The 19,416-nt window shown below is 42.4% G+C and overlaps 3 protein-coding genes across 7 annotated transcripts in view; 2 read left to right on the top strand and 1 right to left on the bottom strand.

Annotated features, from left to right (window-relative positions):
• Positions 1-2,332, top strand: part of SYTL3 (synaptotagmin like 3) — a 31,319-nt gene extending 28,987 nt beyond the window's left edge. For all 5 annotated transcript variants that reach the window (XM_066315544.1, XM_066315548.1, XM_066315546.1 and 2 more), the window contains 2 exons: positions 762-967; positions 2,064-2,332. In XM_066315544.1, coding sequence (XP_066171641.1) covers positions 762-967; positions 2,064-2,194 — 337 coding nt within the window. In that variant the 3' untranslated portion in view covers positions 2,195-2,332. The remainder of the gene's footprint in view (positions 1-761; positions 968-2,063) is intronic.
• TMEM181 (transmembrane protein 181) overlaps positions 1-19,416 on the top strand; it is a 282,632-nt gene that overhangs the window by 66,085 nt on the left and 197,131 nt on the right. The gene's annotated exons all lie outside the window — the stretch shown is intronic.
• Positions 3,217-19,416, bottom strand: part of EZR (ezrin) — a 36,799-nt gene continuing 20,599 nt past the window's right edge. Inside the window, exons 3-13 of the mRNA XM_066315550.1 lie at positions 17,869-17,964; positions 16,794-17,068; positions 15,897-15,980; positions 15,114-15,260; positions 11,672-11,768; positions 8,498-8,661; positions 7,459-7,589; positions 6,627-6,787; positions 6,256-6,348; positions 5,077-5,328; positions 3,217-4,738 (exon numbers count right to left, since the gene is read on the bottom strand). Of these exons, the coding sequence (XP_066171647.1) occupies positions 4,574-4,738; positions 5,077-5,328; positions 6,256-6,348; positions 6,627-6,787; positions 7,459-7,589; positions 8,498-8,661; positions 11,672-11,768; positions 15,114-15,260; positions 15,897-15,980; positions 16,794-17,068; positions 17,869-17,964 (1,665 nt within the window). The 3' untranslated portion in view covers positions 3,217-4,573. The remainder of the gene's footprint in view (positions 4,739-5,076; positions 5,329-6,255; positions 6,349-6,626; positions 6,788-7,458; positions 7,590-8,497; positions 8,662-11,671; positions 11,769-15,113; positions 15,261-15,896; positions 15,981-16,793; positions 17,069-17,868; positions 17,965-19,416) is intronic.

A 19,416-nucleotide genomic window follows, 5' to 3' on the forward strand; every position in this document is an offset into this window, starting at 1 on the left:
ATCCTAACAATGGTGACACTTGGGCGTCTGCAGAACAGCAGCAGTCTGCAGGGCAGTGATGGGTCCCAGCTGCCCTATTGGGCTGCCCTATTGGTCTTGAATTTTAGATTTTAATTATGTCATTAGATGTAGAGTTCACTAGTTTAAGTGTGTGCTCTTAGGGGAGGGGAAATAAGGTGCAAATAAAGAGGGTGTTGTCACAGTTTCAGCTGTGCTTTTGCAGAATTAAGTATAGCTCTGGATACACTGAAAACCTTTATCCTCTTCACTCTTGACATTTTGAAAGAGAAGGAACAGAATCTTTCTTCCATGTGCTGAATAGCTTGTACGTAGGATTGTTTCACTTCCTTGCTGTCAGGTATCAGATGCCACTAGAATGATGATACTGGGATAAACTTCCATCTTATAAAGCCATTTCACCTGTTGTGGCACCCACCTTTGGTGCAATGGGTGAGCATTTCATCTCCTGAAAGGCGTCTTTCAGGCACTGTTGGGTAGCAGCACATGGAACAGACTCCTTCAGCAGTCAGTGACAGCAAAGGCAAAGCAGACTACAAGGGCCTATTTGCATCTGCACTGAAGGCTGGCAGGAAAAGGTGCAGGTTCCAAAATAAACATAAAAGCACTGTGTTCTACCTTGCACTAAGGCTGAACATTTTTGCTTTTTAAGGCAAACCAAAGGGCTCTAGTTGGTTATCAAAGCTGTTCTGTTTTCTGGTTGAGAAATCAGTAACCTTGCTGAACTCTTTATGGGGGGGAAGTTGTCTTATCCTTCCAGACCAAGCAGAGATAAAGCAAAAGTCTCCTGTCCTGAAGAAAGAAGCCTGTCCACAGTGGAAACATTTGTTTGTCTTTGATGGTGTGACTCCAGCTCAGCTACAGCAGTCATGTCTACACCTGACAGTCTGGCACAAGTCGACTTTCAGCTCAAGTGATCAATTCTTAGGAGGAGCCAAGCTTGGTGCAAGTAAGTTCTTTATCACTGGAAGGTGAAGGTAATTTGGAGAAAAATGCATTTAATTTACATCCCAAGCAATAATAGCTACACTTTGTTATTTATTACCTGCTATCATGTGCCTATGCATGCAGTCCCAGCCTCTTGTCCTAAGCAACTTGCAGTCTTGGGCTCTGATCATGCAAGAGCTGATACAGGTGCAGAAGATCAAGGTTGTCAGTGGAAATTTTCAAGAAAGTCATTTGTTAGCATGGTGATTTTTATGGGTCAGAGCCATGCTAAAACAAGCACACAAATGGTGTGGCTCTAACTCACACAGAGCTCTATGTATTTTTAAAGACTTATTCCTTTAATTGTTTTCTATGAATTGACTTATTTTAAATAACTCCTTATCAAAAGGAAGCAGGAGAACTAATCATCTCATAGACTCCAACCTTGCTTATATTGGTGCTTATTATTTTACATCTGCAAATCAATCCAATCAATGAAATACAGGAGGTGAAACTTGCTCTGAAGGGACTGTTGGAAATTTGAAGTTTGGGGCTCTGCTGTAACAGGATGAGCTTGCTTTCTTGTTTCCTTTTTTGTTCTCCCAGTGAGCTAAGTGCCATGGGTTTCAGTATTTGAGAGGGAAGGGTCAAATGTTTTTTAGTATCAGCATTCAGTTTACAGGGGTATTATCACTAGTGGTAACTCAGTATCATGCAGGTTTCCTCACGAACTTTTTTTGCTTATCCTAGCCAGCATTTGCCTTTCTGCTAGAGCAGAGACTATCTCCTTGTATGTGATCCAAGTCCTAAGCCTGGAATAAACTGAAGCAGGAGGCTTAGTGCCATTCTGCTATTATGAGCATGCACACTTGCTCTTCTGCTTTTAGTCATACAGCCAAAAACTTTTTATTTGCTGCAGGTTGCACTCTTCAGACAGTGATCCTAATTTAACAGGGTGTAAATAATAGTTCAAAAGTATAAATATAATTCCATGCAATTAGTGCCTTAGGAGCTACAGAACAGCTGACGTTACTGTAGAAGTGGGTGAAAGGGTTGGCCAGAAGTTGGGTAAGGCCAAGTGAAAAGCAACTCTGACCTTTCCTTTTGCTTTCTTGCAGAGGAATTCTTTGGCTCTATGGACCTTGCTTCTCAAGGAATGCTCCAATGGCAGGAAGTGCTCCACAACACAAATACGTGGATGGACTTCACACTTGTACTGCATTCAAATAAGGAAAACTTTAAATCATGAGAGATTATCACATAGCAACTTTTCCTTTCCCATGTCCATTGTTTTAGACTGAAGTGGTACCTACCCTTCAGGTCTGGGAAAGGTACACTGCAACAGCACCTATTCCAGTTTTTTGGGCAATAGAATTATGTATCTGAATGTGTGTGACGTCTTAGTGTTTTATTTCTTTAAAAGTTAAGGCTTTAGCGTGTGTCTCTAGCTGGAGTGTAAGGATAATATAGTTTCTTCAGGTGTGACAGGCTCTGTCTGAGAAGCATTATGCTGACAAAGCAACAGGAGCCAGACAATATGCAGCTTTCAATTTCCAGGCCTAGCAGAACTGTTATGATTTAATTTAAATCAGAACTAGGAGGAATTCGGAGAAAATAACTGTTACATCAAGAAAGTTACATTATATAACTATTAGATTGATGTTTTAGCCATAGCATTCAAAAGCAGCTTATCTTTGCTTGCTGCAAGTGGGTGATGCTAATGCCTCTGTTCTTCAGCATTATCTACACTGCCACTTTATTTCATGTGATCCTAAAATGCTTTGGCCTGTGGCCATGTCTCTCAAATGTGTGCTATAGCATGGTGCTTAGAAAGTTAAATGTAGAAATCCCCTGTCAGTAGCAGGGTGGGACTAGAGCCAATGAAATAAGGGTGGGTGTAACAAGTTCCCTCTTATCAGCTGCTACTGTAAGACAGAATTAACAACTCTGCTCCATAGGGTGTGCAGCACATGACAAAAGTTCAGCTGAGTTTATCATTTCTTCATGTGGACCAGCTTAGGGCGAAACTCCTGTGTCAGTTTGCCTTGCCTTGGATGTAGCTTTACAGTCAGCAGAAACTTCCGTAACTAGAGCTGCTGTGTTATACTTTTAGTCCTTACTACAAGTGTTTCCCCTTCTTCCTTTCTAGGTTAGTACGGCATTTAAGGATTTGAGATTCAAAGACACCAGGACTCATAAATTAAGTTCAGGAACTAAAAGAGCGGTAGCACAACTTCTTCAAAATAAGAAGAAACACTTCACTCTATCGCCTTTGTTACTTTGCAGATCTTTTATTTAGATGATTGCTGCTGCAGATAAAAAAAAACAACCCACACAAGATTCAACTCAAGTATAACGCAGCATAGATATTGTAAATGGAAGAGGTGGCAACATACTGTATCTCACTTTCTAACAGATTTTCAGGGAAAAAAGGGGAGAGTGGGGGAAGGTAGGTCACAGAAATGCTCTCTACTAGAGAGAATACAACTGTGATATAAACAGGCAGTCCCTTCATCTTTGGAGTCTGAAACTTTAAATCAAACATTTAAAAAAATTAGAAAATTTGTTAGAAAAATAGGTGCAGTAAAATTGTATATATTGGATCATGTGTACATATAACAGTTTTCATTAAGTAAAAAAATGATCTTTACAAATAATGCTTTATAGTAAATAATCAGCTGCACTGTATCAGACTACAGTCTTGTTTAGGCATTTTTACAGATGCAAGTCTTATTAAATCTGAAAAGTAACAAAATATACAGAGCAAAACTATTTCCCTTTAACTAGTACTGCAATTCACATATTGCATACTTTTATATATATATATAAATACTACACTATAACTGATCAGTTAATGAAGCTGGAATGCAAACACAGTGGTGTCTTAGATTCCAGAAGTATTTGCTACTTGTTACATGAAGAGGGTATCAGTGTCCCTATGCCACTTCTGAGCCATCACTGCACAATTTCTCCAGTTGAGAACAGCAACTAGAAAATATCTAATTTCTACACAAAGAAGTTCTGAGGTGTTGTCAGTTCTTTTCGGGGGGGTGGGGGGTGAGAGTAGGCAGGGGAGGGGGAACATGGGCTAAGGAAAAAACAGGATCTACAAGCACATGTGTGTGGATGTACAACACACATACAGGTGCTTGCAAATCCTGAGTTCCACAACCTGTCTTCTCAGGTGCTACACTTTACACTGTCACTAATAATACAAAGATATATGGCACAAAATTCACCCACAGATGCTTATCTTTTACACCAGGCTGAATCCAGCACCTGCACAGGACACATCTTTAAATAGAAGCATGGCCTGTTAAGCTTTGTCTTGCTTTTAAAGAGAGATGTGACATAAGGCCTTTTGGCACTAAGCAAAGGCATGAGCAAGTTACAAGGATCTGTGGTACAATAAATTTTAAACTATACCAAATTTCACAGAAGGTTTAAAATAAAAGGGAAATTCAAACACCTCTGGGTTTAGAGAACATTGGTTAAGTGTCATACAGTGACCCCTCCTCAGGGAAAATAAAAACAAACCAAAAAAACCAATACAACAAAAACCCCAAAACAAAACCACAGCATTAAGATCTGCCTTTCCCACAGTCCTGTCTTCTTCTTACAAGCATCTTTACATTGCCTCAAACTCATCGATTCTCTGCTTGGTGTTGCCTTGCCGGATCTGCCGCAGCGTCTTGTACTTGTCCCGTCCCTGGCGCATGTTCTCCGAGTGGATGATGTCGTTTTGGGTCCTCTTGTTCTCAACTAGAGCCTGGGCCAGGTCATCTGTCAGTGCCTGCAGCACAAAGCAATACATACAGATTATATGTGAGAAGCTCGCAGCTCCTGTCAGTTGTGTTCTCTGGGGAGAGCTGACAGCTGTTAATGCCTGGACAGAGCAGGGACATGGACACAACCCGGGCCTTCCAAAACCATTATGGATGATTTAAGCCATCTCAAAGCTTGAACAATGAGCGTAATCTTTATATACCTTGCCTTTATTTCAAACTTCCTATAGGAACTCTAAATAACTCTGTGACACTGGTGCTCTGTGTGTCTAACCAAGTGGTTAAAGGACCTGTTGTCCAGGAGTGATTGTTTCAATTCCTCTGCCTCCTTGCAGCAGTGCCTTACCCTCAGCTGGCTCTGCACTCGTGCGTTCTTCTCGGCCTCAGTAATGCGCTTCTCCTCATTGCGGTCGTTCTTGATGCCCTCGCTGGAGAACTCGGCGCTGTAGGCAGAGTACTCCGAGCCCTCGTCTTGCAGGGTGTCGTGGACATGGTAGTTCACTGGCTCATAAACAGGGGGTGGGGGTGGAGGTGGAGCAGTCATTACCAGGTGTAACTCCTCCTTGGTCTTTACCAGATCCTCCTGTGCTTCCCTGGCCTTTGGGAAAAGAGTGAAAAATATTTTAAATGCATTTCTTGCTTTAAATCAGCTTAATGAACTCTTAAATGCTTATCATCCCAGGTTTTTTTTTCAATCTACTATGGAAAGCAAGAGAGAATTAAATGGCTGCAGCTGATGATGTGCTATTTTTAGAGAACTTTTTTTTTTTTTTTGCTAGGGATGTTATCATCATCAGCCACTGTAATGTGCAGGGGGTCTGAACAAAGAATATTCTTCCAGTAAAACAGCCCAGGAAAAAGTTCTATGGAAAGCTACAGTTATCATTATTCTGGTCTCCATTTGAAGAGCTGCAGGCTGAAGACACACAGGTTCCACAGAGTAAGAATTTGGGAATCTAATTTGGCATATTTAGTGCAATTACACACGAGGCAGTCATGTTCCCTGCTGCTGCAGTGGTTCTGCCCTCCCATGGGTCCTACAGTGTGCTGGGAGCACCAGTGCTCTGAGCTTCGTGTGGTTTGTCTTTGGTTTTAGTGCAGCAGTTTATTAAGCTCTCCTGATCTGGGTACCAGGAAGCCACCAACAACAGCACACGCTCCTCAAAACAGATAGCTGCAGTGTGGCTGCATTTGCAGCATCTTCTGTTGACTAATGTAATGTTTTCAGACATTATATCATAGAGTACATCCATCATTTATTCATGTGCACCTTTCTCTCCAAGACTCCAAGCCAATGATCACACTTTTAGGTTTCATGCAGGCTTTCATTCTGACTTTTGGCTGAAGGGTTGTTGGAAGAAAGGTGTTTTTGCAGATGTATTGCACATTCATCTCAAATTTGGTCATCTTAACTGCTGTGCAGATGTTTGCCTCCACATGTTTGAGAAGTCACAGCAGGCTAAGCACCACAGTATGCTCTGCTTAAGCAGAGAACTTTGGAGCGACTTGTAAAGCAGATACTCACTCTGATTTGCCACTCTTCAACCTCACTCTCTTTACGCTTCCTTGCCTCTTCAAGAAGTGCTATCTTGGCTGTATACTCTGCAAGCTCTGTAGCCTGTTGAATGATAAAATGGGGACTATAAGGACTCTTAAAAAAAAAAACACCAACCCAACCAAAATAACCCAGCACAATAAAAAATACTGTTAACTCTAACAGAGACTGACTAGGAAACTAAGAACCAAAAATTAGATAGCTTATGATAGAAACCAGTGCCACAATGATGGCCCAGTATTTCACTGCACTATGTTTTTCCCTGGACATGATGGCTTTGCCTTACTCAAGAGCACAATAACATGCCTGTGTATCTTGTTCTCAAAATAACTCGGTCTTACCAGCTGTTCCTGGCTCTTTATCTGGTCCATAGTTTGTCTCTCCAGCTCTTCCTTGGCCTGCAAAGCTGCCAAACGGTCAGCTTCCAGGCGTTCTGCCTCCTCCTGGGCCCGTTTCCTCTCCTCCTCCAGCTGAATGGCTCTTTGGATCTGATCTGACAGCTCTGCAAAGAGACAGATCAATGTGGTTAGTCCACAAGTCTGGTCAAAGCTAAGGAACTTGTCTCTTAGGTAACTGCAGAAGTCATGACAGAACTTTACTCCAACTTGCAATACTCCCTTCACCATGCTCCTCAAAGTAATTATTTGCATAATACACCAAGTAACTGGATTCAGAAGTAGTAAGATGCACACTGCAATTAAATCTTCTGCAAGGTGTTTGCGCCGACGTCTGTAACATTGACATGACTCTGCTGCCCGTAATTGACAGTTTGCTGCAGGACAGACCAGATATCGCTGCCTTCAGTGTGTTCTTCTGTGCATTGAAAGAGAAGCTTCCCTTTCACCAGACAGATTTGTTCCCAAAGTACTTTTTCTGTTAGGAGTTAGTAAAAAGTACTTGAGGGCTGAACTCTTGCTCACTGCTGCAAGAGGCTGTGCTACTTAAATCCTCCTGGCAACAGAGCAAAACAGAGTTGCCACCCTTTGGTTCCCAAATAAAATCTGCAGGTTTTATGCTACTTTCATTCTTTGGATGCACATCTGTACATTTAGCTGTATAGGCAGACATTAGTAAGCCATGCCAAGCAATCCCAGTGTCACCAGATTAGGCAAGGCATGGGCAGTAACCCCTCTATGGAGCACAATACATGGTCTGGTCAGCCAAGTACTTTACCTTTCTCTGCTTTCTGAGTCTTCACTTCATACTCTTGTAGCCTCACCAGCAGCTCTTCCTTCTCCCTCAGCATTTGCTCTTTCTCCCTCTCAATTGTCTCTCTCCTCCTCTTTTCATCTTCTAGTTGTTTCCTGTTAGAAACATATTTCATGCTGTTAGCTCATTTTCAGACCCAAGCTACTGCCAGACAAGAAAGCTGGCTGGGAATCTCTCCAGGCAGCTCAATGGGAAAGTGGCTGCCACGAAACAGGAGCCAAAAGACAGAAATAGGCCATTCCTTCATCTTTTCAGAATTTCTGCTCAGTTTTAGATACCCCATTTCATAAAAGCATTTGTATTTTTGTTGGTTGCCACAGAAATTCAGAATACCAAATAGCTGCTAGACACTGCTAGAGAGGAAAAACAGTACTTGTACTGCAAGGCAGAGGAGGTGTAACTTTGTTACTTCTGCCAGATGGAAAGTCAAGGAGGTGTGAAAACAACAGCACTGAGGGAATGGAGACAAACAATCCACAAGTCCAGGAAAAAAGCAGCATGATTTCTTAAATCATAAGCAACCTGCAGCTGGTGGTAGAATTGCTACTCCTTTTTCCTTGCCTGTAACAGACCTCCCAGTTCCTTCTGTCTCTACAGCGTACACATACGTACTCCCTGTGAAGGCTTCCCCTTACTCCCAGCCATCCCATGGCCAGGCACATAAATCAGGTACTCAAGTGCCAGGAAAACCCTTCTTTAGGTGCACTCCGCCACACCAGAGCCTGCTGTGCCTTTACTTGCACATTTCCTTGCAGGTCTGGAGGCTGCAGCCAGGACAGCTGACTTTGTGGGCACCCGGGCCAAGCAGGAAGAGTGACACAGTCCCACTGCAGGACTCCCCAAGCCACTGAGCTCCAGGGCCACACGTGCTCCCTCCTGAGCCCGGGATGGCTCAGAGCCTCGGCCATGTTACTGCCCCCTGCCCAGCTGCTTGCTGAGCCCTGGCACTTTTGGTGTCATTGGTTTCTGCCATGCCACACCAGCTGCCTGTGTCCAAGCCCACCTTTCCAGTTGTTTCTGGTGCTTCTCCTCCCGGGCCTGGGCTTTCATCTGCTGCACCTCAATGGTGTCGGGTTTCCTGCGCCGCATGTACAGCTCATGGTTGCCCATGCAGAGCTGCAGGATCCTCTTGTTAATTCTCAGCCGAGGGGCATAAAACACGAAGTCCTAGGAGAGAGACATCCCAGTCAGATTTTCCCACAGACTCTTTCTCTTCTCCCAGCTAACTGCAGACAGAACATCTTGCCACTAATTTCATTCTAATCCAGACATACATGCAAGGCCATTTAAACACAGCAGCAGAGACTGCAAATATCATCTGAAGCCAAAACTATTGTGATTCATATTCTCCATTTAAAGTCTACATATAATTGACAAGTTACTCTTCTAGAAAAAGCATCTCTTGGAGAAAATCCCAGATTGATGAAATCTCATTTAAAAGGGGATTGTTAGATGTTGCAGAAGGTTCTGGGTTGGAAGGTAAACGTCTGAGCAACACACAGACCTCTAGTATTGAGTAGCTTTTCAGTTTGCAGTTTTGTGACCGAAAGACAAAGCACAAACTACAAATGTAACTTTGTAGAATTTCTTGATCCATCTGAATCAACGTTCAAGGTCCCATGTGTTTTTTCAGAGAAAAATGCCTTTCAAGATAATTCTTTTCTGTTCCATGGCATTTCCTAGTTAAGTTGACCTAGGCTGTTACAAGAGTATCAAATGCAAAGCAACTTTTTAACCACCAACCACACGGGTTATTTGAAAAATCGGGTTGCAGGCAGTAACAAAACACAAGAAATTCTAAAATTTCTGGTTCAGTAAAAAGGACATTCCCGTATTTCTTATTATCTGTCTTATAATCAGAATTTTACAAAAACTATAAACCAGACTGGCTCTTCTAGAGGAAAACCAGCTAAGGAAGGGATACAGAGGGCCCAAGTTCAATACCTCCCTGATGATTTTTCTCAGTCCGCAACCACACAGATTTACAACACAGTCTAAACTTACACAGTGATAAACATCCTTGTGCTTTTTCTGTGTACTACATGGATAGCGGGCAAGCTGCCACATTACCACCATAAACCAGAGCCCATTCCTTGGAATTACTCTCCTATGGATTGCCTCACTGTTAGCAAGAGATGGAACCAGGAATGGAAGCAGTGATCATGTTTCTAATTGCCTGAGCTCAGAAGCACAACTGCGGCTATCTCTGAGAAAACTAGAAGTCACACTAAGCAATTAAAAGCTCCCTAAGTGGTATTAAGATGAATATGCTGACAAAGACTGATTTTCTCCAATGCACTTCCCTAATGCACACACTGGCTGCAGAAGAGGCAGTCAGGGCAGTGTGTTGTGCTCTCCCACTAAATCCTGCCAGAGCCATTCCAAGGTGCACAGGTCTGACCCTGATAATTGTGACAGTAAGCTGCTCATCCAACCTCCTACTTCTGACAAGTAATTGTAAAAGCAAACAGTTTGTGCACATTGTGATGAACTGGTCCTGTGCTGAGGCAAAGCTCACTTACATGGAAGTAAACCTGACGGTGTGAACGGCGCTTGTGTTTGCCATTTAAGGCCATAATCAAGGGACACAACATTCAAATACAAATATAAAAGAATCCCTTTCTTTCCTCATCCCCAGCCTACCCAAGGTCTCACACAACTGGGAGAGTTGCATGTTGATATTTTAAAGATAATGTGCTGAAGATCTTGGAGTATATGGGCAGACAAAGCCAAGAAATAAAAAGCTTATCCTGGGTAAGGAGTCACAGGGCTCTACCCTTTACATTACTGTCAATTTAAACACAGGCATGTGAATCCTACAAATTAAGAGAGCTTCCAACCCACAAGTTGGGTGGACTGAGCATTTTGCTGTAGTTATAATGCCTGCCTTTTTAAAAGGAGACAAGCATACAAAAAGACCCAGACAACTTCCTGAATACTCAAAATTAAATTCTTCTTTTAGGCACAGCTTTAAACATACCACCAGCCAGAGGGAAAATAACAATTGACAGAGAAGGAGGAAACATAACTGAGGTTTTCAAGGCTAACACCTTTCTGTACCAGCCTTTTGCAAGCCTCCCATTTCAAACTCAGATTTACTCTTCAGAGAGTGGGTGCCACACTGTGATCTGTGTTTTATAGTTATGTACAACACATGCAAGAGGCTCTTCTACTGAGAAAAGCATGCCTGACAGACCAGCTTTCTGTCCCTGGGGAGTTCTGTTGGTTTTCACTAACAGCATCACAGAAAACAGTTCCTCTCCCCCAGGTTCTTATCTGGGGGAAGGAAGAAATCCCTGCAGCACACAGTGCCTTAGTATCCTTTAAATTACTGGGAGGATCTTTTTCTGTTAGAGATATTTATTAAGCCATCACCCTTTGCCAAAGCCAGGCTGCTTATTATTTCTCTGGGCTGTACTTAGCCACCAAGGCCAAGTACTGGGGTGGGGGAAGAGCAGAGGAGGTCTCTCTCAATTACTCCAATAATTTCACAAGACTGACAGAATGACATCCACCTATACCAGTTATCCCACTTTACGTTCTCAACAGGTCAAAGTAAGTTTCTAATTCCTCACTAAAATACCTCTGAAAACATACTTTAAAGTATTGAAAAGTAACATTCACAGGTAGCTACATTTCAGTTCTCCACCAAAGTCATATGCCTGAGATTTACCTTGGTGTTCAAGTCAATGAACACCACATTTTACTCTGTCAGTAGTGTGGAAGTGAGCAGTGATGGATGGGAAGCCATATGTATCCATGTGGTTTTGCAGCAGCATTTGAACTACTGTAATTTTTTAATGAACATTTTTTTAAGGTTTGAAGTTTTTAAAATTAAAAAAAAAAATTACCTATCAGCTTCAATGCACTGAAAGATATGCAGAGAAGACTCACAGAATTAACAAAGAATCTCAGATTTCGGAATGAAGTTACCTAGTTTGCCACAAAAGAAAAAGGACTCTGCAGTGGTAAAATCCTTTTTCCACATTAGCCATCACTATCTGCCCTTCATTTATCCTGCACAGAAAAAACAGCAGCTCTAAATACACTCTAAATACAAATGCTCCTTTTGCATCTAGAATATCTGTGGCTTTCTCCTCTCCCAAGATGACTTTGAGATGCAACAGTATCAGTTATTCATCTGCAGTATTCAGGAGTCCCTTCTAGATATACTTACTGGTGCCTTCTTGTCAATAGGCTTTATAACAAACTTCTTGTCATTGAAAGAGATGTTTCTGATTTCGCTCCAGGGGAACCCTATCTTCGGGGTTAGCCTGGAAAGAAGAAAAACTTGTTTTAAGAGATGATGCAATAAACACTTTTCCCTCATATTGCTTCCAACACACAAACTTGGTGGAATGCAATGCCTCATAAAGCTTTCCCAACAGAGAGAAGACAGTAACTGAACCAGAATGCCACAGGCAATAGGAAAAGAAGCCCAATAACCTCTCTTACTGAGTCTCTTCTCATTTTCATCAGCCACCCTAACTGACCCTAGGCTATGTAAAAGGGATGGTCTCTACTGAGGCCTCATGCTTTTAAGCTTGTTTCTTTTAACTTCGGGTCAAAAACCCACAGCAAGCAGACTTTGTGTGCAGTGCTGCCCTGCACAGGCCTCTCACACATCATGGGAGGCATAAGCCAAAGTGACTGAGCTGTTCCCCACACCTTACAGCACCCACAGGCAAACCTACTCTGCTGTGTTACAGCTAGCCCAGTCACCTCCATGCTGCCTTCACTCTGAAATGCTGGACAGGCACCATTGGTAGGAGATTTATTTTCTTTTGTTTCACAGAATGGGTCACGTTCGAAGGGACCACAGTGGTCATGTGGTTCAAACTCCCTGCTCAAGCAGGGTCACCCCAGAGCACAGGGCACAGGATTGCATCCTGAATACCTCCAGTCAGGGAGACTCTACAGCCTCTCTGGGCAATCTGTTCCAGTACATGGTCACCTGCACAGTACAGCTCTTCCTCACATGCAGGTGGAACTTACTGTGCAACAGTGTCTGCTCCTTGCCCCTTGTCCCATTACTCAGAACCACTGAGAGGAGCCTGCCTCCATCCTCCTGACACCCTCCCTTCAGACATCTCCTCCCCTAGATTACAGGCAAGGTTAGTAACAAAGGGCCCTGTTCTTTCCTTCCATACAAACTGCTCTTTCAGCCCATCCCATGAGTCACCAAGCAGAACTTTACTCGCTGGTCATGCCATGAGCTCTCCCACGTGGCTCCCCACCATTGAAAAGCTCCCCTATGAAGCAAAGGGCAAGATTCAGACTCCCAGCTCTTCATCACTGCTGCAGAGTCCAGGTCTGTTGATTTGCTTGAAATTTTTCTATATGACTCATTAAATATTTGAGATTTTCTTCTGCCTTAATTTCTCCAGACTCTCGCACACAAAAAGCATCCAGTTTGTCATGAGATCAAATGTTTCTGAGCCATTCCAGTACTTCATCTTCACACACCTGATCAGCTCTGCAGTAAGTTCTAACATTGCAAGGACTTGTGCATTTGACTATAATAAAGTCTTTTAATTACCCCAACCAAATATATTATTTTTATATTTATTATAACATTATTATTGTTTTATTCTTCGCTTACCAAGGGAGGGTATATTCTCTAGAGATAGCCGTTAATGATTAAGAATTGTGTCTTATATAAAAAATAATTCCAACAAGCAATCTTCTTGTTATTTTCTAACCCCTCCAATGTAGGTGTCTCTGTCACAATTATTCTTGCAAATGATTTGAAGACACAAGTATTTAATGTTTAGCACTTACAGAAATGTTTTTCATCACAGTGGACCACTCAAATTCTGTAAGAACTCTATGGAGCACACTGATTAAAGAAAAAAAGAGCAATTTTTCGGAGGATTTTCACTCATTGTCAAAGAGAGAGAAAGCTACTACATCAAAAGATTTTGCTAGTCCAAGCACAAAAATCCCCTTGCTTCATTTAAATTCAGACATCAAGAACAAAATTCACCCTCTTCAGACCTTTCCACTCCCTAACCTCTAACTCAACTGCAAGATTATGCAACTGTGTGTGTGTGTGTGTAACATTAAGAACTGTAAAGAAAATGATTTGATTAAACTAAGATTAACTAATTACTCCAGCCTCCATCACATTAGTACAAGTGCTTAAATCCTAGATAATGCAGTATGACAGACAACTAAAGTAATTCACTCGTTAGTAAGTTCTACTGCAGATTCTTCCTTTTAATGCAGAAAATAAAAAGATTGAATATACCTAGAAACAGGACATTGACATGCACTGCAGTATAGAGGCTCACACACCTACAGCACAGCTTCATTTTCCTCATGTTAAACTTCAACAATGAAATCTCTGCTTCTTCACCTTTGCCCTCAGTCCCCAAACTTTGCACCTACAAACCGGAGGTGCCATACACGTTACTATTTTTCTAGTCCCCATATCTGCTGGAAAGACTTAATTATATAGTGGCTAGAGTTACAGCAGAAACAGGCAGTTTATTCCAGCACTGTATTTGTTTTGCAAACGCTCTCGATAGGTCTTTACAGTCAATGGCTACACTCTGCTTCTGCAGCTCGAAAAACCTGTTTGTGTGACCATGGTTACATAGCAAGACCAGTCATTCAAGAAGTATTACATGAGCGAAACTACTTTTCTTTCAAGTGACACTCCTTGTTTTCTGGGTGACAGCACATATTAGCATTGCAGAGAAGACTGCCTTTCTCTTCGCCTTATCAACAGTAGATCCAGAGAGTTCCAATTAATATTTGGGTTGCATTAAAGCTTTTTGGAGGCAAAGATGTAGAACAGGTGAAATCCCTTCTGTATTTCAGTGATAGTCTGTTAGAGATTAGTGACATAAAACAAAGATTTGAAACATCGGGGAGAGGGAAAGAAAGCAGTCTAGACAGCAATGCTCCATCTAAAAAATACCTATTTTAACTCCCTTCAATCCTTCAGTTGCAGAGTATTAGAAGAGACTAGCAGGCTTAGACACAGCTGTTCTCACCTTCTTATTATGTTTATTTATAGAGGTAGTCTATCATTTCCCACCTACTATCCAATTAATAATGGCTCTGCCTTTACCAGAAGGGCTGATTAAAACTGTGTGTACCTCAGCAAGCCCTCATTTCATTCCTTGTTCACAGTAACTACATAGCTTAGCCTCTCCCTGGGTTCTGGGTGTCACCCAGCTTTGCTTTTGTGTCCACCCCATAATCTGCCATTTTCAGAACCAGGCAGCTGCACACACATCCATCACTATCTTCAGGATAGGAGTGTCCTTAGGTGTCTGAACACTGCAGATACCTTAGCCTAGCCAGGGTCTCATGCAGTGGCCACTGATGGCAAACCTGGTGACCTGACTCAAGGTAAACTGCTCAGTTCAGGATTCAGCTTCAGCATTGTGCACGATTATGAGGATGGCACCGTACAACTGATGGTGTATGCTCTTTATGCAGCAGGTAGTGTTAGCAGCTCAGGAAGGACATGAAAGCACAGGAAATGGGCTTTCACATCCCCTATCTTCACCTACTGATCCAAAATTGGAACACAAGCATTCCTGTAAATGAGGAATGTCCCATACCAGCCCTTTTTGGAAGATCAGAGGTAAAAACAAAAGCCTTACTTATCATCCTTTTCATAGATGTTGAGCCCCAAGGCATCGACCCCCAACCACAGGTCAGTTCCTTTCTTATTCTTGATTTCAAAGTAGTTGATTCCATACATCTCCAGATCTTGGGCAATCTTCAGGTATTCCAGCATGGCATTCTCTCTGATTGAGGCAGGAAAAGTCAAATAAATGAGGAAACAACACCAACTCTATCTCAGAAAGCACAAACACCTCAGAAGAAGAAAAAAATTTCATAAACCTCACGCCTCAAACACAGAAGTTAAAACTGAACATTCACCATTTAGGATTTATTTTAGAAGTTATGATATCACATCTATGAGCACACACAGAGAATATTCTCATATGCAAACCCCTAGTATTTCCAGACAGAAAATCAGCTACATTCACTCTCTCAGCATTCATCCTTGTCTCAGGTACAGTGAGTAGGAAAGGCAGAGGATCAGAGCCTTCCCCAGCTGTCAATGCAAATGCTCCAACGACTGTAAGGTTTGACATACACCTTTACTCTTTTTCCCACTCAAAGCATCACTAATACAACATGCACAGGCCCAAGATCTTCACAAAGCCACACTGTTCTCAGCACCAGTACAAACTATACTTCTGTACTTAACCATGTGATTCAATACTGAACTAAAGAATACACACCAGGAATAGGCTCACACAGGCAACTCAGAGTCTAAACCACAGACTAACAAAAACATGTTGTAGAAATATAAACTTAAGGTAATCGAACAAGCAGCAAGGTGACCAGCCCAAGGACCAACACAGAACACTCACTTGAGCATTCCACTGTGCTCAGCATGCCACACCTGGATCCGTTCTTCCCACTGCTCTCTGGAGAGTTTATGCTGGTCCATCACCCTACACAAGGAAACAGATATCAAGATTAGGTGTTCTGCAGTATCCACTGATTGGTGATCTTTGCTTTAGTCTCACTCTCACCCTGGTGGAAGCCTTACTGTAGCCAAAAGGAAAACCCTACTCAGCCCAAAGATGTTCTCTGTGAAGCAGAGCAATTCAGAATGAGCAGTAACCCCCTCCAAAGCCTTTCTGGTCACTGACCAGACAGATGAGAGGTATAAGCAAAACACTGCAAACAAATCACGCACATACTGTAGACACCAGAGGATTAAAGCAAAGCACAAGTTGGTGCAATCCCTGGAATTAGATATTTCTGCAGTGTCATCAGAAGGGGTACACAGAAGCACTGGTCTGATAACATCCACTAATCCTGTGTAGGGACAGACTGTGTAGCCACAAGACATGCTTTCCACGTACAAGCTTTTTAGGACTGTACACTAGGATTAAGGACACACAACCCAACCTTCTTCAGAAATGACATATTCTTGATTTAATGCTACTCTTTTCTTCTTAAAGAGGAGACATTTAGACTGCACAGTTACCAGCATGGCAGCTGTGTTTAAGAAATAAAAGCTGAATACAAAACTATATTTCCTCTCTAACCAACCCAAGGAGAAGCAAAAACATACTCAGGTGGAGTATGACAGTGAAAACATGACAGGTAGAAATAAAATAAGGGAAAAAAACCCAATTAGATAAAATTCAGTTAAAAACAAACAAACAAACGGGCTTTCAAATGAAGCTCTTTGCATTTAACTAGTATTCAAATTCAAATATAAAATAAAGAGAGACTGCGTCAGTCAATTCCTTCACCTTTGGGGGATCAGACGCTCTGAATTGAGGTATCCAGGCTTGTGCACCTCTTTGTTGTAATCTCCAAATTTGGCCTGCACAGCATAGGAGCCAAGAAGTACTGCTGTTTCAGGAGGACAGTAGATCTCATCACTGAGGATCCCTTCCTTCACCTGCAGGAAGAACAGCTTCTGCGTGATGTCCTGAATCAGTTCCTCAGACACATCCTCAGGGAAGAACTTGGCACGGAATCTGAACTGGAGGGGATTTTCCTTTCTGATTTCTTGAGCAGAAACCTGAGGACAGAGGTGACACAACAACTGAGCAGGTGGGTTTTTTTGCAAATAATAGATTATATTGCTTTTACACAGCAAATAGAATTTGGGGCATTTGTCATAAGAGGTGAGTGACTGGCAACTCCTTAATGGAATCCCTTAATTCTGGCTGCTCACTGGTAGGAGAGGACAGGGGGAGATGCATTATGTTTTCCAACTAAGCCAGTACAGTTTGTAGAGCAAACACTGGTCACTGGAGAATGGTTTACTGTGCTGTATCAGGCTGCAAACCCACCCAGTACTGAGTGTGTTTGACAGAGAACAGCCCCCTGACATTAAACAGGTCAGTCACTGACTGCCTCATCAAGACAAGCAGTTCATGCCCTCATAAGAGCTGTGAGTACACAAACAGGAACACATCAGAGGTGTCAGCACTTGACTGCCCAGCCTGGAAGTGCCTCTTTCCCAACTAGCACACCACTGATCCTGCACAGGCAGGGCCTAAGCCCATTGTCAGCCAAGGAGCTCCTCCAGCCACAGAAAGTGCAGCTGCTTCCTCCCAACAAAGTACAGTATCAAGATGCTGCTGCACATCTGGCAAATGCTTCCTGCAACTCAGAGTGAATGGGCAGACTTCTGCCATCCCACCTTCTGCCATCCTCACCCATGGAGATCACAATGTTATCTCTAAAAACAATCCTGGAATTATGAAAATTAGGGCACAATCAACAGCAGGCACAGGTGTATAAAGTTGCAGCCAATATCACATCAGGAATCATACAATTTAACCTTTGGCCTGCAATTAGCCCGAAGTCTGTTACCTTTTTATCAAGTTTCAGCCAAGTCTGGAATCCTTTGTTGTCCACATACTGAAGACCAAAGTACCACACTTCTCTCAAACCTATGGTTTTAACCACCTGCAACAAAAATGCAAAAGAGAAAAAGCTATCGCAGATAAAACTTTACTTTAGGTCCAGGTATCCTTTCGAGTCCCACATAACCTGTGATGGGTGCAGGCAACAGCCTAAACCTACTCATTTGCATCTCTTAATTTCACCTTGTTGACAAAGATACACAGCTGCCATTGTAGATGACGATGACAGCACAGGCTAAGATACTTGTCCCACCCAGTTTCTACAAGATGATGATCCTGGGGAAAGCAGGTGAGACAAACAGCAAGTGACAGGCCACCAACTGCTAAACTGATACACTGGCAGCAGGTGGGGCTTCTGCTTGCTTTTATTGACTGACCCATCTCAAAACTGCACTTAGTGAAACAGATGAACTATGTCACCAAAGTTTTTGATGGGATGGTCTCTAATGGTATTAGTACTAACTACAAATAGTTAGCAGTACTAATGGCTCAAGTGACCTTGTCTGCCAGTCACCAGAGACTATTCCTTCTAGAGGAAGCAATTGAGAGGTGCCTCACACTGCTGCTGTGAGGCACTGAGAGTTAAAACCAGGTGCAAGTATCCCTAGTCATGGTTACTATTTTTTAAACTCCCCAAAAGTAGTAACTGAGTTTATGAAGGACAGAAAATACATCAATACTCCCACATTAGGATAAGTTTCATTTCCTATATTGTAAATACTAACCAGCTGAAAGACACAGAAACACCATTGACTGGATGGCACACTTACTAGTAAAGCAGTCCAGATCACACATGTTACTTTTCCTCAATGGAGGACAGAGCGAACAAGTCCCTGACCTTCACCTACTCTTCACAGCTTGTTCTTATAGCCAAGTGCTTGGCTGCCAGCTCATCTACCTGTAAAACTGTGCTCTAGACATAGCCAAATTCTGCAGACCTACTATGTATATAGCTGGATCACTTCCATAATGTTATTTGCAGAGTAGCCCATCAAAAAGTGATATAGGCATCACTACAGGAGCACAACCAAGTGGAAGGCAAGTTGTTTTTAAAACCACTTTGTGAGTTAGGGGAGTGTGACAGACTTGAGAATGTGTAGTTACATGTGCTTCAACAAGTCTAAGACCTCAGCCAAGGATCTGTTTCACCTCCACATTTATGGTATTGCTGGAGACACTCTGGCTAGAGAGCAGACTTGAGAAAAACAATGTCATGTTAGCTAAGACTAACTAGAGTTTATCAAAAAGAAAATAAACCCTACCAATTCAATCAAACAAAAAAACCCCAAACCCCATGTCTTTTTAAAAGAAGAGCTGGGGTCTGAAAGCAATTCAGCTTTCACTTGACTAAAATTTCTTCTTCCTCCTCCCTCAAAGTGGCTTGTTTCATCATGGAAGAGACCAGTTTTCTGACAGTATTTCTGACAAGTTTTCTGGATGTATTTTTATGAAGTCTGGCAGAAAACCAGGGATAAGTTGAGCGTGGTACTTCCTG

This window comes from Sylvia atricapilla, chromosome 3 (assembly GCF_009819655.1).
Source record: "Sylvia atricapilla isolate bSylAtr1 chromosome 3, bSylAtr1.pri, whole genome shotgun sequence".
In the NCBI taxonomy this organism is placed as follows: domain Eukaryota; kingdom Metazoa; phylum Chordata; class Aves; order Passeriformes; family Sylviidae; genus Sylvia; species Sylvia atricapilla.